This window comes from Scyliorhinus torazame, chromosome 9 (genome assembly GCF_047496885.1).
Source record: "Scyliorhinus torazame isolate Kashiwa2021f chromosome 9, sScyTor2.1, whole genome shotgun sequence".
In the NCBI taxonomy this organism is placed as follows: Eukaryota; Metazoa; Chordata; class Chondrichthyes; order Carcharhiniformes; family Scyliorhinidae; genus Scyliorhinus; species Scyliorhinus torazame.
This window is the reverse complement of record NC_092715.1, coordinates 54,966,738-54,991,898: the sequence shown is the minus strand read 5'-3', so window position 1 is coordinate 54,991,898 and position 25,161 is coordinate 54,966,738. Positions and strand designations below refer to the sequence as shown.

Below are 25,161 nucleotides of genomic sequence, written 5' to 3'. Positions count from 1 at the left end.
CCACCGCTGAATGACGAGCCGCTGTGGAACGTTGTGCGAACGTCCGCGAGTGCGGCATCAACAGCAGCGGTTGTGCGCTTGCAGCTGCGCACACACACAGGAAACAACACAGCGAGGGAGACACACGCAGGCCGCCAGTGGAAAAAACATCTGACAATGATAACAGTGCAGAAGGAGACCATTCGGCCCGCCGTGCCTTTGCTGGCCCTTCCTGGTGCCAATTCCCTGGGTGGGATTCTCCGAATCGCGCCCAGTGCGGGGGTGGAGAATAGCTGTTCATGCTGGAAATCCGGCGTGACGGCACTTCCGCGATTCTCTGCGGACCCGCCAGTCCCGCGCACACGGTCAATGCGGCGCCGGTCGGGGGCCGTTGGAACAGGCCCCCGTGGCGATTCTCCACGGTCGACCGGCCGAACTCCCGCTGGCGTGGTTTACATGTGGTACCAACCGGCGGAGGCTGGGACCCGCGGCCACGGTGGCGGTCGTGGTGGGGGGCGGGGGCGCCCGACTCCGGGGGGGGGGGGGGGCCTCAGCGGTGGCCAGGCCGGCGATCGGGGGCCACCGATCTGTGGGCCATCGCGATCTGTGAGGATCTACCTTCCTCCACGTGGGCCCACTTTGTGGCTCCGCAATGCCGGCAGCGCCCACGCCAAGGTGGGCCGCCGTGCGCATGCGCAGACCCGCTTGCGGCCGCTGTACGCATGCGCGGCCGCGTAGTCTGGCTAGCAGGGCCCCGCCGGCAGCCAGAGCTGCGGGACGCATGCCGGCGCTCTGCTAGCCTGGAAAACGGAGAATCACCCCGGATCTTAGAGGAAAAAGTCCGGAGTGATTCTCACCCATTTTCCAGCGGGCGTGGGAATTTAGTCCCCAGAAGGGAGAATCCTGCCCCATGGCTTTTTCTACACCACTTTTCTCTTCACCCCCCCAGCAACCCCCCCCCCCCCCCGCCACCCCCGCAGCCTACTTCCAGCTCTTCCCCCTTCAGATAATGATCCGATTCTCCTTTGAAAGCCATGATTGAATCTTCATCCACCACGCTCGAATCTTCATCCACCACGCTCAGGCAAGTACGTTCCAGATTCCGCATGTCACCATTGTCAGAATTCGTACCTTAGTTGTAATACCAGTACCAGCCTCCCCGAACAAGCGCTGGAATGTGGCGATTAGGGTCTACATGTGACAATAAGCGATTTTCATTTCATAATTGGCGACGCTTATTGCAATGGACGGTGCTTTATTGAATGTACACAGAATACAGACACAAGCAAACAAGGTCTCCACAATGAAGGATTTGTCTCAAACAATATCGCCCCCACAGAGCAACACTCGAAAGAGACCAAAAGTTCCTATGACCTGGACATATTCCAACCATAAATTGGTGCCCTTTGGTTCTCGGTCCATCCACCAATGAGACCAATTTCTCCATCTACTCTGTCTAGATGCTGTCAGGATTTTGAACATCTCTTCTTAACTTTCTCCAAGGGGAACAGCCCCAGCTTCTCCAATCGATCAATGTAACTGAAGTTCCTGATCCCTGCGACTATTCGTTTTTAAAATAAATTTAGCGTACCCAATTAATTTTTTCCAATTAAGAGGCAATTTAGCGTGGCCAATCCATCTACCCTGCACATCTTTTGAGTTGTGGGGGCGAAACCCATGCAAACACGGGGAGAATGTGCAAACTCCACATGGACAGTGACCCAGAGCCGGGATCGAACCTGGGACTTCGGCGCCGTGAGGCAGCAGTGCTAACCACTGCGCCACCGTGCAACTATTCTTGTGAACCTTTTCTGCACCCTCTCTAAGTGTGTACAGAGAGGTTTAGGGAGGAAATTGCTGCATTAGGGTCGAGACAACTGAAAGCACCGTCACCAATGGTGGGGTGAATGGAGTTGTGGATGCACAAAAAGGTTAAAATTGGAGAGATACAGAATATTCCTGGAAGGCTGTAGAAGTGAAGGAGGTTACAGAGACAGGCAGGGCTGATTTGAACACAATCGTGGAAATTTCAAATTTGATGCACTCGTGGACTGGGAGACAATGTCAGAGAGTGAGAACGGGAATGATGAATTCATGGAGCATAAAGTCAGTGGGATAAGGGTGGAGGTTTGGGTGAGCTCAAGTTTGTGGACAATGGAAGATGAGGAGATGGCCAGGACAGAATTGCAGTGGTCAAGCCTGACGGTAACAAGAGAATGGGTGAGGGTTTTAACAGAACTGGACTGAGGCAGGGGCTGTGATGATCAATACTATGGAGGTGAAAGTAGGTCTCGCTGATAGAGCAGACATGGGATTGGAATCTCAGCTCAAGGTCAGAAAGGATATTGAGGTGGTGAATAGACCAATTCAGCCTAAGACAGTGGTCGGGGAGGGGAACATAATTAAGTTTGTGGATGAGACTGGGGACAATGGCCTTGGTCTTTCCCAGATTGAATTGGAGGAAATTTTGTCTTGTGGGGACTAGATGCCACAGAACAAGACCAGAATTCTCTGGCTGTTGGGATTCTCTTCTCCTGCCAGCAGCACACCCCTCCACCACCCCGCCCTCCCAAGCCCCGCCTAAGCATTTCCTGGCGTCTTGTGGTGATTTCAATTTGAAATCCCATTGACAAATGGCGGAGTAGAGAAGCAGTGAGTGGCATGCCGCTGATAAACACGTGGTCGAAGGACCAGAGAATACAGCCTCTAGTTTCACAATATGGAGTCAGTGGAGGAGGGAAGATGGTGGCAAGGCCAAGTGGGCTGCTGTCAGCATGCATGTGGAAGTTGACATACCTTCAGAAGACATCAACTGTGGGCAGCACATAATAATAATCTTTATTACTGTCACAAGTAGGCTTACATTAACACTGCAATGAAGTTACTGTGAAAATCCCCTGGTCTGGCCCTCGGTCACTGTCCGTGTGAAGTTTGCACATTCTCCCCGTGTCTGCGTGGGTTTAACCCCACAACTCAAAGATGTGCAGGTTAAGTGGATTGGCCACGCTAAATTGCCCCTTAATTGGAAAAAAATTGTATACTCTAAATTTTTTCAAAAAATCCCCTAGTCGCCAAAGTCCGCCGCCTGTTCGGCGGCATGGTAGCACAGTGGTTAGCACTGTTGCTTCACAGTGCGAGGGACCCGGGTTCGATTCCCGGCTTGGGTCACTATATGTGCAGAGTCTGCACGTTCTTCCCGTGTCTGCATGGGTTTCCTCTGGGTGCTCCGGTTTCCTCCCACAAGTCCCTAAAGACATGCTTGATTGGTGAATTGGACATTCTGAATTCTTCCTTAGTGCACACGTAGATGATAAATAAGAGGGCAAAAATTGATCGTTAAGGTCTCCTGCATGGGCAGGATGAAAAACAATTGCTGGGTGTTTCCTGGCCATGATTAGGAAGGTAGGAATTGAGCCAGGCTAATTTCTTTTGAAAATAGAAATTCCAGGAAAAACTCAGCAGGCCTGACAGCATCAATTTTGAATTCATTGGACAGTGCGGTCTAGGCCAAAATTTTTTGCCCATTGCTAATTACCCTTGAGAAGGTGGTAATGAGCAGTCTTCTTGAATAACTGCAGTCCATGTGTAGGTACACCCACTGTGCATTTAGGGAGGGAGTTCCAGGATTTTGACCCAGTGACAGTGAATGAACGGTGATATATTTCCTAGTCAGGATGGTGAGTGGCTTGGAGGACAACTTCCAGTCGGTGATGTTCCCATGTATCTGCTGACCTTGTCCTTTGGAAATGTAGTGGTCATGGGTTTGGAAGGTGCTGTCTCAGGAGCCTTGGTGAGTTCCTACAATGCATCTTGTATATGGTACACACTGCTGCTACTGTGCATTGGTGTTGGAGGGAATGAATGTTTGTGGGTGAAGTGCCAATCAAGTGGGTTGTTTTGTCCTGGAGTCAGTCCTGGGCAGCTGAACAACAGCAGAATAGAGACATTGGAGGAGTTGATTATGGCATAAGAACACAAGAACTAGAAGCCCCCTTGAGCCTGCTTGCCATTCAATAAGATCATGGCTGATCTTTTTGTGGACTCAGCTCCACTTACCCACCTGCTCACCGTAACCTTTTATTCCTTTACTGTTCAAAAATCTATCTATCTTTGCCTTAGAAACATTTAACGAGGTACCTCAACTGCTTCATTGGGCAGGGAATTTCACAGATTTACAACCCTTTGGGTGAAGCAGTCCTAAATCTGCTCCTCTTTATTTTGAAACTAGAAACTAGTTCTAGTTTCACCTGGCGGTGGAAACAACCTCCCTGCTTCTTTCTATCTTAACAATTCCCTTCATAATTTTATATGTTCCTATAAGATGACCCCTCATTCTTCTAAATTCCAATGAGTACAATCCCAGTCTACTTAGTCTCTCCTCATAAGCCAATCTTCTCAACTCTGGAATCAACCTAGTGAATCTCCTCTGCACACCCTCCAGTGCCAGCACATCCTTTCTCAAATAAGGAGACCAAAACTGCACACAGTACTCCAGTATGGCCTCCCCAGCACCCTATACAGCTGAAACATAACGTTCCTGCTTTTAAATTTCATCCCTCGAGCAATGAAGGACAAAATTCCATTTGCCTATTAATTACTTGCTGCACCTGCAAACCAACTTGTTGCGACTCATGCACAAGGGCACCCAGGTCCCTCTGCACAGCAGCGTGCTCCAATTTTTTACCACTTAAATAATAAAATTCTTGCCCACTCACTTAAACTATCTATATCCCTCTGCAGACTTTCAGTGTCCTCTGCACACTTGGCTCTACCACTCATCTTAGTGTCATCTGCAAACTTTGACACATTACACTTGGTCCCCAACTCCAGATCACCTCTGTAAATTGTGAACAATTGCAGACCCAACACTGATCCCTGACGCACACCACTAGCCACTGATCGCCAACCAGAAAAACATCCATTTATACGCACTCTTTGCTTTCTGTCAGTTAATCAATCCTCTATCCATGCTAATGCATTACCTGTAACACCATGCACCTTTATCGTATGCAGCAGTCTTTTTGCGGCACTGTCAAATGCCTTCTGGAAATCCAGATTCCCCATTGTCCACTGCGCTCGTAATGTCCTCAAAGAATTCCATTAAATTAGTCAATCATAACCTGCCTTTCATGAACCCATGCTGCATCTGCCCAATGGGACAATTTCTATCCAGACCAAAGAACCCAATGAATACAAAAAAACTCAGGACTGTGTGGTAGGCATTGAGCTGTGTACAAGGAGCTTTAAATCAGCTCAGCTCCAGGACATCACTGCAGGAGTTCCTCAGGGAAGTGTCCTAGGCTCAACCATCTTCAGCTGCTTCATCAATTACCTCCCTTCAATTAAAATGCTAGAAGTGGGGATGTTTGCGGATGACTACACAATGTTCAGCACCATTCGCGATTCCTCAGATAATGAAGCAGTCCATGTCCAAATACAGAAAGACCCGGACAATATCCAGGCTTATGCTGACAAGTTGCAAGTTACATTCTTGCCACACAAATTCTAGTCATTGATCATCTCCTACAAGAGAGGATCTAACCATCGACCCTTGACGTTCAATGGCGTTACCATCGCAGAATCCCCCACAATCAACATCCTGGGGGTTACCATTTATCAGAAACTGAACTGGACTAGCCAGAGTAATACTGTGGCTACCAAGGCAGGTCAAAGGCTAGGAATCCTGTGGCAATTAACTCACTTCCTGACCTCCCATAGCCTGTCCACCATCTACAAGGCACAATCAGGAGTGTAATGGAATACTCTCTACATACCTGGATGAGTACAGCTCCAACAACACTCAAGAAGCTCAACACCATCCAGGATAATGCAGCCCGCTTGATTGCTCCTACTTCCACAAAAATTCAAACCTTCCACCATCGATGAACAGTGGCAACCGGGTGTACCATCTACAAGATGCACTGGAGTAACTTACCAAGGATCCTTAGACAGCACCTTCCAAACACATGATCAGTGGATGTGGTTTATTTAGACTTTCAGAAGGCTTTCAACAGGTCTCACATAGCACATTAATTTGGAAAGTTAAAGCACATTGGATTATCTTGAGATATTTAGAAAGCTGGTAGCAGACAGGAAGCAAAAAGTTGGAATGAATGGGTTTCCAAATTTGCAGATTGTTATAACCTGCCTACTTACCATTGGCTGGGGACTAATGACAATCCCACAATCCTGTGGGAGTGATGAACTTGTGAATATAGTGGGGCAACATTTTAACCCAACCCCGTCCACGATAGTCCAGCGTTACCGGTTTAATACCGCTGAGAGGACCCCTGGAGAATCCCTTGCCGATTTTCTATCCAGGCTATGCAGGATTGCGGAGTACTGTGACTATGGTGAGACCTTGTCAGAAATGTTACACGACCGTTTGGTTTGCGGTATTAACAATGCGGCCACCCAGAGAAAGTTGTTAGCTGAGCCAACATTGACTTTTCAACAGGCCATTCAAATAGTATTATCCAGAGAGAGCGCAGAACGAGGAGTGCAGGAGCTATAGGGAATGGAAGTGCATGCCTTGGGGCGCAACCCCTTCCATCCAAAAACGTTCCCCTGCACACCTGCGGTACCTTGGGCGAGGCAACGTCCGGACCGACGCCAGTGGCCGTCGGACATTCCTCCCCGAAGGGAGCCTTCTCCAGAACCAATGGATGAGGAGCCATGTCCGTGTCAGACTTGTAGGCGCCGACCCCGTCGCGGACGGCGGTCCTGGGGGCGAGCCGTCGTTCCAACCGAAACTGGGACCAGCCCAGGGGCCGTAACTGGGACCAGCCCAGGGGCCGTACCTTCCATGTGGATGAACCTGCGGCGACTACTGAGGACGTGGAGACGGAGGACGACTGCCTGCAGCTGCATTGTGTGGCAGCTCCCCGTGTGGCCCCCATTAAGGTGACAGTACGGGTCAATGGCCACCCGCTTGAGATGGAGTTGGACACTGGCACAGCGTTGCCATGCTGTTCTCTGCAACCAAAAGGAATATTACCAAGTCTTGTTCCTTTTTGAATTACCCAGGAGCTTGTGGAGCCTTTAGTTTCTCGTTGGTAATGTTGCGGTGAAACGCTTCCACCAGTACGTGTATGGTCGCCATTTCACTATCGTGACTGATCATAAGCCTCTGCTGGGACTTTTCAGAGAGGATAAGCCAATACCGCCCATTGCTTCTGCACGGATCCAGCGCTGGACTTTGTTGCTTGCTGCATACGAGTATTCTCTGGAGCACAAACCAGGTACGCAGATAGCAAATGCCGACGCACTGAGCCGATTGCCTTTATTGACCGGCCCCCTGTCGACCCCCACAACCGGTGAGGTGGTTGCAACTCTAAATTTTATGGACAGCTTGCCTGTCACGGCATCACAGATCCGTGAGTGGACCCAGACGGAGCCTGTCCTGTCAAAGGTTCGGCACATAGTCCTGTATGGTGGGCAGCATAGACAGCTCCCAGGCGAGTTGCGGGCATTTTCCTCCAAGCTGTCAGAATTCAGCGTGGAAGACGGCATCCTCTTGTGGGGGACGCGTGTGATTGTCCCGGAAAAAGGACAGGAGCTGATACTAACAGACTTGCACAATGGGCATCCAGGTGTGACCAAAATGAAAATGTTGGCCCGGAGTTATGTCTGGTGGCCAGGCCTCGACACCGACATTGAGAAGGTGGCCCAAAACTGCTCCATTTGTCAGGAGCATCAGAAGCTTCCGCCGGCCACGCCCCTACATCACTGGGAATGGCCAGGGCGGCCTTGGGCACGCTTGCATGCAGATTTTGCAGGCCCTTTTCAAGGATCCATGTTCCTTCTATTAATTGACGCCCAGTCTAAATGGCTAGAGGTGCATAAGATGCAGGGGACAACGTCCTGCGCAACAATTGAAAAGATGCGTTTGTCGTTTAGTACGCATAGCCTCCCCGAGGTGCTGGTCACGGATAACGGCACTCCATTCACGAGTGAGGAGTTTGCGAGGTTCACGAAGATGAACGGCATACGCCATATCCGCACTGCCCCTTACCACCCGGCTTCAAATGGGTTGGCAGAGCGCGCAGTGCAGACATTCAAAAGAGGCGTAAAGAAGCAGTCTTCTGGATCAATGGACACGAGACTGGCTCGCTTTTTGTTTACGTATAGGACCACCCCCCATGCGGTGACTGGGGTAGCTCCCGCAGAACTCCTAATGGGCCGGAGACTTCGCACCCGCCTTAGTATGGTTTTCCCGGACATTGGCGCAAAAGTACGCCGCACACAAGAACGGCAGGGACAGGGATTTTATCGGCATCGGCCGATTCGGCAGTTTGCGCCCGGTGACCCAGTGTTCGTTCGGAATTTTGCTGGTGGTGCCCAATGGGTTCCTGGTGTAATCTTTTGCCAAACGGGCCCTATATCTTACCAGGTGCAAGCCCAGGGTCGTCTCCAGTGCAAACATGTAGACCACGTTCGGTCCAGAAGACTATCCCCTCAAAAGATTCCCCGCCCCCGGAGCTCATTTCTACAGCCGCAGAGATCAGAGACAAGCGAAGGTAGTCCTCACAATCTTCCACTGGTGCCTCACTCGAAGCCTGCGCAGGTCGTTACGGGACCGAATGGAGATAGAGACGCTGACATGACGGAGGCAGCAGACTCTGACTCCGAGATGGAGACACAGGATGCATCAGAGGGGGAATCCTCGGGTCCACGGGCCGTGGATGTACAACCGTTGCGCTGTTCATCACGGAAGCGCCGGTCTCCGTCTCGTTACACACCGCCTGATCCAGCGCCGCATGCTAATGGTGTCCGGCCTGCGGCCAAACGAGTCTGACGCCCTCCTTCGCCAGGGTCTTCGGTGGATTCCTTGGACTTTGGGGGGGGGGGGAGGGATGTTATAACCTGCCTACTTACCATTGGCTGGGGACTAATGACAATCCCACAATCCTGTGGGAGTATGAGCTTCCCCAATGAGGGGGGCGGAGAAACCACTAATAAACTCCTAGTATAAATAAAGCTGGCCAGTTCAGGAACCAGCAGGAAGGAGTGTGCAGCAAGGGAAGTTGCTGCTGCTGTTATATATATATATATGTTATTATAAATAAATGTTATTACTTTGTATCCTTAAAACTCGTGCTGGATTCTTTGTGGCCCTCACAAAACAGATGATACAAAATTGGGTGGGAGGATAAGCTGTGACAAGGATGCAGAGATACTTCAGTGGGATTTGGAAAGGTTGAGTGGGCACATGCAATATTAAGTGGATAAATGTGAGATTATAAAATAGGAAGGCAATTATTTAAATGGATGTAAATTGAGAGGTGGATACTCAGCAAAACCTTGGTGTCCTCGTGCAGCAGTCGCTGAAAGTTAGCATGTAGGTACAGCAGGCAGTAAAGAAGGCAAATGGTATGTTGGCCTACATAGCAAGAGGATTTGAGTATAGGAATAGAGATGTTTTACTGCAATTGTATAGGGCGTTGGTGAGGCCACACCTTGGGTATTGGGTATTGTGTGCAGTTTTGGTGTCCTGATCTGAGGAAGGATGTTCTTGCTAAAGCGGGAGTGCAGCGAAGGTTTGCCGGGCTGATTCCTGGGATGGCGGGGCTGTCATATGAGGAGAGACTAAGTCGGTTAGGATTATATTCATTGGAGTTTAGAAGAGTGAGAGGGGATCTCATAGAAAGTTACAAAATCCTAACAGGATTAGACAGGGTAGATTCAGAAAGAATGTTCCCGATAGTGGGGGAGTCCAGAACTAGGGATCATAGATTGAGGATAAAGGATTAATCTATTAGGACTGAGGGGAGGAGAAATTTCTTCACTTAGAGTGGTGAATCAATGGAATTCGCTCCCACAGAAAGTAGTCGAGGCCAAAATATTGTGTAATTTCAAGAAGGGAGTAGATATAGCTCTTGGGGCTAAAGAAGTCGGGCAGCATGGTAGCACGGTGGTTAGCACAGTTGATTCACAGCTCCAGGGTCCCAGGTTTGATTCTCGGCTTGGGTCACTGTCTGTGCGGAGTCTGCTCGATCTCCCCGTGTCTGCGTGGGTTTCCTCCGGGTGCTCCGGTTTCCTCCCACAGTCCAAAGATGTGCAGGTTAGGTGGATTGGCCTTGCTAAATAGCCCTTAGTGTCCAAAAAGGTTAAGTGGGGTTACTGGGATAGGGTGGAGGTGTAGGCTTGAGTAGAGTGTTCTTTCCAAGGGCCGGCCAGTGCAGACTCGATGGGCCGATTGGCCTTCTTCTGCACTGTAAATTCTATGATTCTATGAATCAAGGGATATGGGGGCAAGGCGGGATCAGGGTATTGAACCTGATGATCAGCCACAATCATAATGAATGGTAGAGCAGGCTCAAAGGGCCAAATGGCCTCCACCTGCTTCTATTTTCTATGCTTCTATGTGAACATAAAGACAAGCAGATGGGGGCGGCACAGTCGTTAGCACTGCTTCTTCACAGTGCCAACGACCCGGGTTCGATCTGGGTCACTGTCATAGAACATAGAACGATACAGCGCAGTACAGGCCCTTCGGCCCACGATGTTGCACCAAAACAAAAGCCATCTAACCTACACTATGCCATTATCATCCATATGTTTATCCAATAAACTTTTAAATGCCCTCAATGTTGGCGAGTTCACTACTGTAGCAGGTAGGGCATTCCACGGCCTCACTACTCTTTGCGTAAAGAACCTACCTCTGACCTCTGTCCTATATCTATTACCCCTCAGTTTAAAGCTATGTCCCCTCGTGCCAGCCATTTCCATCCGTGGGGGAAGGCTCTCACTGTCCACCCTATCCAACCCCCTGATCATTTTGTATGCCTCTATTAAGTCTCCTCTTAACCTTCTTCTCTCCAACGAAAACAACCTCAAGTCCATCAGCCTTTCCTCATAAGATTTTCCCTCCATACCAGGCAACATCCTGGTAAATCTCCTCTGCACCCGCTCCAAAGCCTCCACGTCCTTCCTATAATGCGGTGACCAGAACTGTACGCAATACTCCAAATGCGGCCGTACCAGAGTTCTGTACAGCTGCAACATGACCTCCTGACTCCGGAACTCAATCCCTCTACCAATAAAGGCCAACACTCCATAGGCCTTCTTCACAACCCTATCAACCTGGGTGGCAATTTTCAGGGATCTATGTACATGGACACTTAGATCCCTCTGCTCATCCACACTTCCAAGAACTTTACCATTAGCCAAATATTCCGCATTCCTGTTATTCCTTCCAAAGTGAATCACCTCACACTTCTCTACATTAAACTCCATTTGCCACCTCTCAGCCCAGCTCTGCAGCTTATCTATATCCCTCTGTAACCTGCTACACCCTTCCACACTATCAACAACACCACCGACTTTAGTATCGTCTGCAAATTTACTCACCCACCCTTCTGCGCCTTCCTCTAGGTCATTGATAAAAATGACAAACAGCAACGGCCCCAGAACAGATCCTTATGGTACTCCACTTGTAACTGAACGTCATTCTGAACATTTCCCATCAACCACCACCCTCTGTCTTCATTCAGCTAGCCAATTTCTGATCCACATCTCTAAATCACCCTCAATCCCCAGCCTCCGTATTTTCTGCAATAGCCTACCGTGGGGAACCTTATCAAACGCTTTACTGAAATCCATATACACCACATCAACTGCTCTACCCTCGTCTACCTGTTCAGTCACCTTCTCAAAGAACTCAATAAGGTTTGTGAGGCATGACCTACCCTTCACAAAGCCATGCTGACTATCCCTGATCATATTATTCCTATCTAGATGATTATAAATCTTGTCTCTTATAATCCCCTCCAAGACTTTACCCACTACAGACGTGAGGCTCACCGGTCTATAGTTGCCAGAGTTGTCTCTGCTCCCCTTTTTGAACAAAGGGACCACATTTGCTATCCTCCAGTCCTCTGGCACTATTCCTGTAGCCAATGATGACATAAAAATCAAAGCCAAAGGACCAGCAATCTCTTCCCTGGCCTCCCAGAGAATCCTAGGATAAATCCCATCAGGACCCGGGGACTTATCTATTTTCAGCCTGTCCAGAATTGCCAACACCTCTTCCCTACGTACCTCAATGCCATCTATTCTATTAGCCTGGGTCTCAGCATTCTCCTCCACAACATTATCTTTTTCCTGAGTGAATACTGACAAAAAAATATTCATTTAGTATCTCGCCTATCTCTTCAGACTCCACACACAACTTCCCATCCCTGTCCTTGACTGGTCCTACTCTTTCCCTAGTCATTCGCTTATTCCTGACATATCTATAGAAAGCTTTTGGGTTTTCCTTGATCCTACCTGCCAAATACTTCTCATGTCCCCTCCTTGCTCGTCTTAGCTCTCTCTTTAGATCCTTCCTCGCTACCTTGTAACTATCCATCGCCCCAACTGAAACTTCACACCTCATCTTCACATAGGCCTCCTTCTTCCTCTTAACAAGAGATTCCACTTCTTTGGTAAACCACGGTTCCCTCGCTTGACGCCTTCCTCCCTGCCTGACCGGTACATACTTATCAAGAACACGCAGTAGCTGATCCTTGAACAAGCTCCACTTATCCAGTGTGCCCAACACTTGCAGCCTACTTCTCCACCTTATCCCCCCCAAGTCACGTCTAATGGCATCATAATTGCCCTTCCCCCAGCTATAACTCTTGCCCTGCGGTGTATACTTATCCCTTTCCATCATTAACGCAAACGTCACTGAATTGTGGTCACTGTCCCCAAAGTGCTCTCCTACCTCCAAATCCAACACCTGGCCTGGTTCATTACCCAAAACCAAATCCAACGTGGCCTCGCCTCTTGTTGGCCTGTCAACATATTGTGTCAGGAAACCCTCCTGCACACACTGTACAAAAAACGACCCATCTAATGTACTCGAACTATATCTTGTCCAGTCAATATTTGGAAAGTTAAAGTCTCCCATAATAACTACCCTGTTACTTTCGCTCTTATCCAGGATCATCCTCGCCATCCTTTCCTCTACATCCCTAGAACTATTTGGAGGCCTATAGAAGACTCCCAACAGGGTGACCTCTCCTTTCATGTTTCTAACCTCAGCCCATACTACCTCGGAAGATGAGTCCCCATGTAGCATCCTCTCCGCCACCGTAATACTGCTCTTGACTAGCAGCGCCACACCTCCCCCTCTTTTGCCTCCTTCTCTGAGCTTACTAAAACACCTAAACCCCGGAACCTGCAACATCCATTCCTGTCCCTGCTCTATCCATGTCTCCGAAATGGCCACAACATCGAAGTCGCAGGTACCAACCCATGCTGCCAGTTCCCCTACCTTATTTCGTATACTCCTGGCATTGAAGTAGACACACTTCAAACCACCTACCTGAACACTGGCCCCCTCCTGCGACGTCAAATCCGTGCTCCTGACCTCTATACCCTCATTCTCCCTTACCCTAAAACTACAATCCAGGTTCCCATGCCCCTGCTGCATTAGTTTAAACCCCCCCAAAGAGCACTAACAAATCTCCCCCCCAGGATATTTGTGCCCCTCAGGTTCAGATGTAGACCATCCTGTCTGTAGAGGTCCCACCTTCCCCAGAAAGAGCCCCAGTTATCCAGAAATCTGAATCCCTCCCGCCTGCACCATCCCTGTAGCCACGTGTTTAATTGCTCCCTCTCCCGATTCCTCATCTCACTATCACGTGGCACGGGCAACAACCCAGAGATAACAACTCTGTTTGTTCTAGTTCTGAGCTTCCATCCTAGCTCCCTGAAAGCCTGCCTGACATCCTTGTCCCCTTTCCTACCTATGTCGTTAGTGCCAATGTGGACCACGACTTGGGGCTGCTCCCCCTCCCCCCTAAGGACCCGGAAAACACGATCCGAGACATCACTTACCCTTGCACCTGGGAGGCAACATACCAAACGGGAGTCTCTCACGCTCCCACAAAATCTCCTATCTGTGCCCCTGACTATCGAGTCCCCAATTACTAATGCTCTGCTCCTCTCCCCCCTTCCCTTCTGAGCAACAGGGACAGACTCCGTGCCAGAGGCCCGTACCCCATGGCTTACCCCTGGTAAGTTCCCCCCCCCCACAAGTATCCAAAGCGGTATACTTGTTTCTCAGGGGAACGACCGCAGGGGATCCCTGCACTGATTGCTTCTTCCCAGTCCCTCTTACAGTTACCCATCTATCTCCAATCTTTGGTGTAACTAATTCCCTGAAGCTGCTATCTATGACCCCCTCTGCCTCCCGAATGATCCGAAGTTCTTCCAACTCCAGCTCCAGTTCCCTAACTCGGTCTTGGAGGAGCTGGAGATGGCAGCACTTCCTGCAGGTAAAATCAGCAGGGACACTAACGGCATCCCTCACCTCAAACATCCTGCAGGAGGAACATTGCACTCCCTTCCCTGCCATCCCTCTAACTTTCTACCAAAATTTGGCTAACAACTAAATTAAATTTTTTTTAAAAATAATAAAATATGGTACTTACCTCACACCAATGGGTTTTATTATTAGGTTAGAGGAGGAGGGCGGGTGGGAGACACTACACGTGTAGTGTCTCGGGTTTCCTCTCCACCAGAATTTATTGGTGAGGGTCTTCCCAGAAGTCCGCGGGTCGAACTTCCTGTTCCTGCCTTAAACACTAAAATTAAAAATAAAAAAAAAACAGCAAAGAGGGACCGAAAACTGGACCAGATAAGTGTTTACCGCTGAAATTGACTAGCCTGCTCCTGTGAAGGTCTCCCAGAAATCACTAACGCACCGCTCCCGCTGAAATCGACTGGCCTGCTCCTGCAAAGACAAGTGTTTTTAAAGGAGAGACTTACCTCCCAGAAATCACTTGCGCACTGCTCCCGCTGAAATTGACTAGCCTGCTCCGCTCCCGCTGAAATTGACTGGCCTGCTCCTGCAAAGACAAGTGTTTTTAAAGGAGAGACTTACCTCCCAGAAATCACTTGCGCACTGCTCCCGCTGTCCATGTGGAGTTTGCACATTCTCCCCGTGTCCGCGTGGGTCTCACCCCCACAACCCAAAGATGTGCAGGGTAGGTGGTTTGGCCACGCTAAATTGCTTTTTAATTGAGAAAAAATGAATTGGGCACTTTAAATTAAAAAATACATAAATAAAGACAAGCAGATGGTCTGATCTCAAGCAGCAAAGCTTTGGAGGCAAGCACATACTGTACGTTGTGTGCCCCTTTTGTGCTGGCACATCGGAGTGTTGGAGGAGTTGAGCAGTGGCTTAGAAAACCAAGACCTTTTTAAAACTTCATTTACAACAATATGCAAGTACTTGCATTCTTTAGATGGGTTTGGGAGGAATATATTACATATCCAGATCATTATTTAGCAAACAACATTTCAGATTTGAATTGAAGTTAGAGAACTGTAGGCTTTCATTATTTGAGTAGCCTGATAAGACAGCCAGAAATATGTTAAACTTGCAGAATTTTATGTTAAAGGCACCAGGTTTTGTGACGCAGTGGGTAGTGACCCTGCCTCTGAGCCAGACACTCTGGGTTCAAGTCCCACCCCCGGGATTTTGTACATTATCCTTCACTGAACAAATCCAAGAGACATTGTTGATTGAACATTTCAAATGTGCTTTATTTCTGCAGTATGGATAAAGTTCCAAAACTCAAAGCTAGTTAAACAAAAACACCAGTACAATTTTGATCCACTTCCACAATTGTTTAAATAACAAAAGACATTGTAATTGGTTCACCCCGGATACCAAAAAAGCAAAGGGAACTACTTACTTTTTTCCTGGACCCGTACTAAAATATAATTGCAAATTTATGATGTCGTCGAGGGTGGCACAGTAGTTAGCATCGCTGCCTCACAGCGCCAAGGACCTGGATTCAATTCCGGTCTTTGGCAACTATCTGGGGGGAGTTTGCACGTTCTCCCTGTGTCTGCGTGGGTTTCCTCCGGGTGCTCCGGTTTCCTTCCACAGTCCAAAAAGATGTGCGGATTAGGTGAATTGACCTTGCCTAATGTCCAGAAATGCAGGGCGGCACAGTGGTTAGCACCGCTGCCTACGGCACTGAGGACCCGGGTTCGAATCCCGGCCCTGGGTCACTGTCTGTGTGGAGTTTGCACATTCTTCCCGTGTCTGCATGGGTTTCACCCCCACAACCCAAAGATGTGCAGGTTAGATGGATTGGCAATGCTAAATTGCCCCCAAGTTTAAAAAAATGTCCAAAAATGTGCAGGTTAGGTGGGGTTACGGGGATAGGGTTGGTGCAGACACAATGGGCCGAATGGCCTCCTTCTGCACTGTTGGAATTCTACATTCACATCCACTGTGGTACTTTTTAGTACAGGAAAATCTATCAATTAAGTTGCAAATCACAGGCATCACAAGATAACATTTAAAAACTTGGAAATCTTATAAAAATACTTAGAATAACACTACATCATGAGGTTCATTTCCATATTTACAATGCTGACATCTGAGCAATATTTCTATCTCCATCTTGTACATGAAACCCAAATACTGTCTCTCCAGAGTAAGAGTGGATGAGCAAAAGCTTCCCTCTGCCAAATGTATACAGAGTGAAAATCAGCCCTCATAAATATATGGATCTCTCCTTCAACATCCCCTGCTGTTCCTACCTCAGATTTTAAATTCCTGACAGCCGGTTGGTGTTGAGCAAACTTAACACAATTAGTCTAATTAACTAACGAACCACCCCTTAAAGAGACAGTTAAATAAGTGTCTCTTTATACTCTTCTGAGCACAACAGTGAAACAAATAAACTAATTAACAGCCCCTTAAAGGGGCACTGTACCAAAAATCTAAACTTTGAAGGAAACGTATCGAATTTTAAAGTAAAGTACCATTTTGGGGGCTGATAATGCAGCCCTAAAGTGTTCCATTATAGTCTTTTCAGCATAGCAATAAAACAGGCAAATAAATTATTAATCAAATTAACTAATTATTAGCCCCTTAAAGGGGCACTGAAACAAAAATGAAACAATTTATTTTACTCTTTACCAATGTGGGCATTGCTGGCAATGTCTTTTTGTTGCTCAACACTAATTGCCCCTGAATGGAGTGGCTTACTAGAGGGCAGCTAGGAGTCAACCAAATGTGGTCCAGGTAAGGTTGGTAGACTTCCTCCCCTAACGGACATTAGTGAATCAGATGGGTTTTTACAACAATCAATGATAGTTGTCATGGTTCACCCTTACTGTGAGTAGCTTTATATTCCAGATTTATTTATTGAGTTTAAATTCCACCAGCTGCTGTGGTGGGATTTGAGCCCATGTCCCTGAAGCATTAGCCTGGATCTCTGGAATGCCAGCCCAGTGACTCTACCACTACTTCCCCCACCCTGATAACTGCCCGTACCTGATAACTGTCTGATAAAATCCAGTTAAAGAGATTTGTGTGTGTTGAGATGATCAAATGATGTCTTCGTACCGTAAACAATTGACCCACTTAATTACTCTCCAAAACATTTATGCAACAATATAAATGTTCGTGCACCACCGATTTTACTGCTGTCTTGCCAAATGCGACACAATAGTAATTCAAAATTGATGACTGAATTTGTAAAAGAGATTTGAGCCATAAAAGTAGAAACATTTACAGCATAGAAGGAGGTCATTCAGCCAATCGTGCCTTCAAGAGCAGCCAGGTCTAATCCCACGTTCCAGCACCTCATCTGTGGCCTTGTAGGCTACAGTGTTTCAAATACATATCCAAGTACCTTTAGAAGATTTCTACCATGCTTTCAGGCATCGAGTCCCAAATCCCGAACACCCTGCAGGTGAAAAGAATCTCCCCTCAAATCTCCTATAGCCCTCTTACCCTAAATCTTTCCCCCCTCGTTATGGATCTCTCAATCAGAGGAATAAGCCTTCCGATCCATGCCATCCAGGCACCTCATAATTTTATACACTTCAATTAGATCCCTCTTCAGCCTCCTTTGTTTCACAGGAAACCCTGTTTTAATATTAGTCAGCCCAGGCAACTTCCTCACAAGTCCCCTCTGTACTCCCTCGTGTAATCACATCTTTCCTATAGTATGGTGACTACATGCAGTATTCCAGCTGTGACCTAGCTAGTGTTTTATGCATTTCCAGCAGAACATCCCAGCTCTTAAGATTCTATAACTCAGCTGATAAAGACAAGTATCCCAAATGCCTTCTTGATCACCTTATCTACCTGTCCAGACACCTTGAAGGACCCATTGACATGCACTCCAAGGTCCTTCTGTTCCTCTACATTTCTCAGTCACCCATTATATATTGTGCATTCCCTAGCCTTGTTAGCCTTCCCCAAATGCTTTATCTCCTGCTTCTCCAGATTGCATTCCATTTGCCTCTGTTCTGTCCACCTGACTGGTTCATTGATATCTTTTTGCAGTCCAAAGCTTTTTAAAAAAAAATCAATCACACCATTAATTTTTGTAACGTCTACAAACTTCTTAAGCATGCCCCTTACATTCAAGTCCCAATCATTGATATATAACCACAAAAAGCATAAGGTGTAGAACTGAGCCCTGTGAAATCTCACTAGAAATAGCCTTGCAGTCACAAAAACTGGGAAATAGAGGGCTGTGCAAGTGTAACAGGCAATGAATCCCAGGACGAGTCATTAAACATATTGAATATTAGAGGGATCAGTTGTCTTGCAAACTTCTAATGAAACTCAAGAAGGGCCAGGAGCTTTATCCCTCTGCATTAGCCCAATGCATTTCAGAATTTCCTCAGGCGCCAATGGGAATTCCAATTCTTCCCACCGCTCCCTCTCCACCAATGGGAAGGATAACCCATCCAAAACCTCCGTCATGGCTGAACTCTCCTCCGGGGGCTCCGATCTATAGGGATCCCGATAAAATGTTTCAAAAGCCGGGTTGACCTTAGGCGGGAAGGGAACCAAGTCCCGTATCTGCAGAATCTCCCTGGAAGCAGCTTGCTGCCTCAGCTGGTGCACTAAAAGGTGACTATCCTTCTCCTCCTGTTCATAAAATACCCCCTCGAACGTTGCAGCTGGCTCACCACCTTACCTGCTGACAGTAATTCCAATTGCATCTGCAGCCCATGTGTGCTTGTAGGAAATTATCTCCCCCCTAATGACCATCTTAAAGGAAGGTGAGATAAACTCACTCTTATAAAATGTAATATATTCCCCAATGGCAGGGGACATGCATTTGCAAAATCTTTTGTCTGCCAACAGCGCCGTATCCAATCTCCATGGTGGGCATTGGGACCCGACTCCAGTATCAAATGCTTAAAATGTGGGACATGGTCTGACATCACAATCGTCAAAGACCTCCACCCTTTTCACCCAAGGGAGGGGAGACCAACCTGCCACAAAAAAGTCAATACGAGAGTAAACCTGGTGGACATGGGAGAAAAAAGAAAAATCTTTCTCCCTCGGTTGCAAAATATGCAATGGATCTGTCCCTCAATCTGCTCAATGAAAGCCAATAACGCCTTTGCCACCTCTGGTGGAGTCAGAGATTTAGGCCTGGATCGATCCATCCTGAGATCCAGAACACAGTTTAAGTCACCCTCCAAGAGCCGCTGATGTCAATCCAAATCAAGATTGCAGGTTAGCAGCTTGTTAATAAAACCCATATCATCCCAATTTGGAGCATAAACATTAACCAGGACCACCGAGGTGCCCACCAAGGACCCGCTAACAGTCACATGCCTACCATTAGGGTTTGCCAAGATTTTAGCAGAAAATGTAACCCTTTTATTGATTAAAATTTCCGCACCCCGGGCCCTACCATCAATGATCAAATGAAACACTTGTCCAAACCACCCTTCCACAACCTTGTCTAGTCACTGACCTGCAAATAAGTACCCTGCAGAAACACCAATTCAGCATGAAAACGTTTAAGGTGAGCAAATACCCTCGACCTTTTCACTGAACCATTCAACCCTCTTACATTCCAGGTAACCACACTAATTGGGGCCTCCCACCATGTCTTTCTCCACACACACACACAACCCACTCCCCCTCCCCACCCTGGATCTGGAGTCAGCCATTTCCACCAAGAGAATTTATCCAACAATTACTTCGAGATTACAGGCACCAGGCCCATCCAAGATGACCGCCAAACCCATCAGCAAGACAAAACAAAGAAAAATCTGTCGTCACTGTCAGCAAACTATCCCCGTCCCCCCACCCTCAAACACTATCATAAGCAAATATACATACAAAGAACCATGAGGTGAACAAAACCACTAGAACCTACTTCGACTAACCCTGGCAACAAACAAAACGAAAACACTAAGCTCATTAAAAGAAAATTGATATAATGAGCTGCAGTTACCCCACCATTTTGCTCCTGTTAGCTAATTATTCAGCTATCAGTATGGCTCCTGCCCAGAGTGAAGACAAATGCTAGCAGAAAAACGACACAAAGAATAAAACACTTTTAAAACACAGTACTCCAACAGGGAGCTATATATTTTCATAACAGTTAACAGAAGAAAACCCCCCATACATTGAACACTCCACCCAAATCCAATACTGAACCCACCCAAGAACAAAGAAATGCGAACATGTACAAGGAACCTCAACAACTCCCCATATCCACATGCTCATCCCCAACAGCCAAAAGCCCCAAAAACCTCAATCAACTCGCACCCAATCCATGTTTTCTTTTACTAAAGAATCCACCTCCTCCTTGCATCAAAAAATAGACTTTCCCCTCAAAAGTCACTCTGAGCCACCCCAAAACGAATTATACAGGGCTGCTTTGGACTTGTTAAACGCCGCCCGCTTCTTTGACAGCTCCTCTCCAACGTCTTGCAGTGGCCTTCCCTTTTACAATCACAATGTTCCTTTGCCCATCTCAGGACCTGTTCTTTTTCCAGAAAACTGTGAAACTTCACAATAACTGCTCGCAATGGTTCGTTGGGATGGTGCTTTTTCAGAGTGTCTGGTGGGCTCGATCCAGCTCGGGAGCGGACGTGAATCCACTCTCCCTCACCCCCTTCCTAAACATCTTCGCAAAGTATTCTGTGGGAGATGGGCCTTCCATCCCCTCTGGCAAACCCACAATTCAAATATTTTTCCTCTTGGAACTATTCTCCAAATCATTCACTTTGGCCTTCAGTGCTTTATTCACACCAGCCAATAGAGACATCTCCGCTTCCAGAGAGGCAATCTGGTCGCTATGCCTCGAGAGAGTCACCTTCCATGCCTTGTATCGCAGCGCCATGTGCTTTTATTGTCTCATTGGTCTTCTCCAACACCAACCAAATGGGAGCCATGGCCTCTTCCATCGGCTTATAGCGGTACCCCGACATAACCCGCCATTGCTTCTCGACTTCTGCGGCCAAGATGCCGGTAAACATCTCGGTCGTTACTGGAGTGGCCAGAGTCCAAGAAGCTGTCTCTGCCATTTTTTCCACCGAAGAACCCGGAGAAGCTTCCGATTGCATTGACGAACTTCTGCTTTCAAGTTTCTTTGCTGTGGTCCTTCTGGACACTTCCCTTATGTGGGCACCTTATACCATTAATCAGGTGGGTTTTTTTAAAAACAAAAATGTCCCCAGAAACTGGGTGAAAATGGCTAAAAGTACAGCGCCCTAGCAGGAGCCACCAGAAGTCCCAACCAAAGTTATTTTTAATAACATTACTGCAACAAACCCATAATATAAAAAATTACTACAGCGATCACAGATTCAAGGTGCCACTTGGCTTTTGGGACCCATGGGCTTTTATGGGACCCATGGGCTTTTACTTTTGTGATCAGTGCCTCTGGGACCTTACCTTGTTAAAATCCATATAAATTACATCAAAAGCATTCCTGTCATGTCCAGTGACGGCATGTCCTATTCATAACTCTAAATGTGGACTGCACTGATTCTGCAGCTGTATTTTGTTTGAAAATGGACACTAACAAGACTTTCAAGATGGCCGCTGCGGATCACCCACTAGCATTTGTGGATTCAAACTACCACGTTAGTTCCAAAAGACAATGGGACCCATTTCAGACTAAGAAATGTCAACACATATTCTGAAACCATCGCCAACTTTATTCCTGGCTTGAATGTGTCTTTTCAGCAGCAAACACAGTAATGGTCTCAAGCTAAAGAGAAAACACTGGAAAATCTCAGCAGGTCTGGCAGCATCTGTAGGGAGAAAAGAGCTAAAGTTTCGAGTCCCGATGACCGTTTGACAAAGGGTGATCTGGACTCGAAACGCTAGCTCTTTTCTCTCCCTACAGATGTTGCCAGACCGGCTGAGATTTTCCAGCATTTTCTCTTTGGTTTCAGATTCCAGCATCCTCAGTAATTTGCTTTTATCCAATGGTCTCAAGCCACCAAGGGCGGATGGCGCAAAACAATAGTCAATATTGTGGCTATTCAAAGTAAAGCCGACACCATATTTGGAAGGGAGCTGTCGCTTTTCATCAAAACAGGCTGTCAACACAAGGGCACCATCTGCAGAGAATATCAACAGCAGTCAAAGTCAGTAAGATCAAAGCCGTGTTTTAAACTGTGGAGGCTGTTACATCTATAAGGTATCCCAATCCCTATTCAAAGCCCACCAGTAGAGAACTTGATTTCCTGGTAAGAGGAAACTACAAATACCTAAATTTGTCACCTTGTTAACACCTATATCTTTGAGGGAATCCTTAACATCTACAGTTAGTGAAACCACTTAAATTAGTCTTTCAGTGTGAAAATGCTGCATTTACCAGGCTCTCAATGACTGTTTTTCCTATGATGAGCTAAAGATGTGGGCCGGGATTCTCTGATCCCGCGCTGGGTCGGAGAATCGGCGGGGGCGGGGGGAATGGGACGGGGGAATCTTGCCACGCCGCTCCGACGCCGGGCCGCCGAAGAATCGGCGCCAATCACGCCCGCGGGCTCGCTGCTGCGCCGGTTGGGGGCCGTTGAAAGTGACCCCCTGGCGATTCTCCGCGCCTCAACGGGCCGAGTGCCCGCCGAGTTCAATCGAGTCCCACCGGCGTGGGTTATGTCTGGTCCTACCCGGCAGGACCTTGGAGTTCTGGCTGCGGGGGCCGCCCTGGTTGGGAGGGGGGGGGGGGGGGGGGGGGGATCCGACTCCGGCGAGGGCTCCACGGTGGCCAGACCTGCGATCAAGGCCTACCGATCGGCGGGCGGGCTAATTCCATTTTGCCCGGTGGAGACGGCAACCCACGTGCATGCGAGGACCCACTCCGGCCGTGGCGTGCATGCACGGACCCGCGCCGGCTGTGGCTCGCTGGCTTTCGAACGTCGGAGCAGCAGACAGCACTCCGGCGCCGTACTAGCCCCCGAGGAGGGGGCGAATGCCTGGGCCTGGAGGCCCGTTGACACCGGAGTCGCTTGTGCCGGTTTTGATGCCGGCGTCAAAACCGGCACAAGCAACTCCGGCGTCAACACTTGGCTGGGATTTCGGAGAATCCCGGCCGTGAACTTTGTTTTTGTGTTTACAACTTGTAAAAACGTCCTATCCTCTTGAACTGTATTTTTCTTCAGCACGTGTGTGTGTGTGTGAGACATTGCGTCTAGACTTTGAGTCCGATAGCACAAATAAGGGACAGTACAGGATAAACTGTCCCTTAGAAAAGCACGGATTAATCATGGGTAGTCAACATGGATTTGTTAAAGGAAGGCCGTGTTTGACTAATTTGGTTGATGGAGGATTGATGAGGATAGTGTCGTCATTTTAGTCTACAAAGATGTGCAGATTAGGTGGATTGGCCATCCTAAATTTCTCCCAAGTGCCCAAAGGTTAGGTGGTGTTAAGTGGTTGTAGGAATAGGGCTCAGTGCAAACTTGATGGGCTGAATGGCCTCTTCTGCACTGTAGGGATTCTATGTACATGGATTTTAGCAAGGCTTTTGACAAGGTCCCACATAGCACACTGGTTAAAAAAAAAAAAAGCCCATGGGATCCAGGGGAATGTAGGAGGCTAAATGTAAAATTAACTCAGTGGCAGGAAGCAAAGGATAATTGGTGATGGGTGTCTTCGCAACTGTAAAGCTGTTTCCAGTGGGTTTCCACAGGGCTCAGTACCAGGTCATTGGCTTTTTGTTGGACATATATTAATGATTTGAATGTAAATGGAGGAGGAATGATCAAGAAGTTTGTAGACGACACAAAAATTGGCTGCGTGGTTGATATCCAGGGGGATTGCTATAGAGTGCAGGAAGATATAAATGGACTGGTTAGGTGGACAGAAAAGTAGCAAATGGAATTCAACCCAGCGAAGTGTGAGCAATACATTTGGGGAGGCCAAACAAGGCAAAGGAAGACACAGTGAATGGGAGGATACTGAGATGTGTGGAGGAATTGAGAGACCCTGGAGTGAGTGTTCACAGATCCCTGAAGGTAGCAGGGGGGGAGGGGGGTCAATAAGATGGTAAAGGAGGTACGTGGAATCCTTTCATTTATTAGGGCATAGTATTTTAGAGCGGTGAGGTTATGCAGAAACTTTAGGCCACAACTTGAATACTGCATGCAGTTCAGTTCTGGTCATCTTGTTACAGAAAGGATGCAATTACATTAGAGAGGGTACAGAGGAGATATACGAGGATGTTGCCAGGAGATATACGAGGACGTTGCCAGGAATGATTTAAAGTGATTGGCAAAAGAAGCGACACGAGGGCAAGGTTTTTTTACGGAGCGAGAGGCTAGGGTCTGGAATACACTGCTTGACAGTGTGATGGAGGCAGGTTCAATCATTCAAAAGAGAAATGGATCATATTCTGAAGAGGGAAGAATTGCACGGCTAGGAGGAAAAACTGAGCGAGTGGCACTTGGTGAGTTGCTTTTGCAAAGGGGGAGCACAGATGTGACGAGCTGAAGGGCTACAGAAGGAGACCATTCTATGATTCTGTTCAAACCTCTGTCGCTAATACTTGCCCCCAGAGTTGCCCTATTGATATTTTTACCCCATGCATTAGACTGAAGAGTGTTTACTATATCATCGTAAGTTACTGGACTTGATTACTTGAACCAAGCGCAACTTTAAGTTTCTGGTGAAAAGCCGGTATTCGTTCATGCTGTGCAGGCCAGGCTAGAATGCAGTGCGACTTGAACATCCCTCTTCGTAGACAGAGCATCTGGTGTAATTTATAATCAGGGATATCATGTAAAAATATCAAAATGATGGCATCGCGGCTCTGCTGAATAGCTTGCTGCATTGCTTGATGCACCTTGAACCTGCAAACAGGAAAGTGATTTAATTAGGCAAAAAAAGCGACATGTGATATTGGGCATGGACATTTCTCCTGACCGAGTAGGATACGCCCGCCAACC

At 47.7% G+C, this 25,161-nt stretch overlaps 1 protein-coding gene across 4 annotated transcripts in view; it reads right to left on the bottom strand.

The window, feature by feature from the left end:
- Nucleotides 1-15,491: 15,491 nt before the first annotated feature.
- LOC140429210 (toll-like receptor 3) overlaps nt 15,492-25,161 on the bottom strand; it is a 46,843-nt gene continuing 37,173 nt past the window's right edge. For all 4 annotated transcript variants that reach the window (XM_072515923.1, XM_072515925.1, XM_072515926.1 and 1 more), the window contains one exon: nt 15,492-25,065. In XM_072515923.1, the coding sequence (XP_072372024.1) occupies nt 24,837-25,065 (229 nt within the window). In that variant the 3' untranslated portion in view covers nt 15,492-24,836. The remainder of the gene's footprint in view (nt 25,066-25,161) is intronic.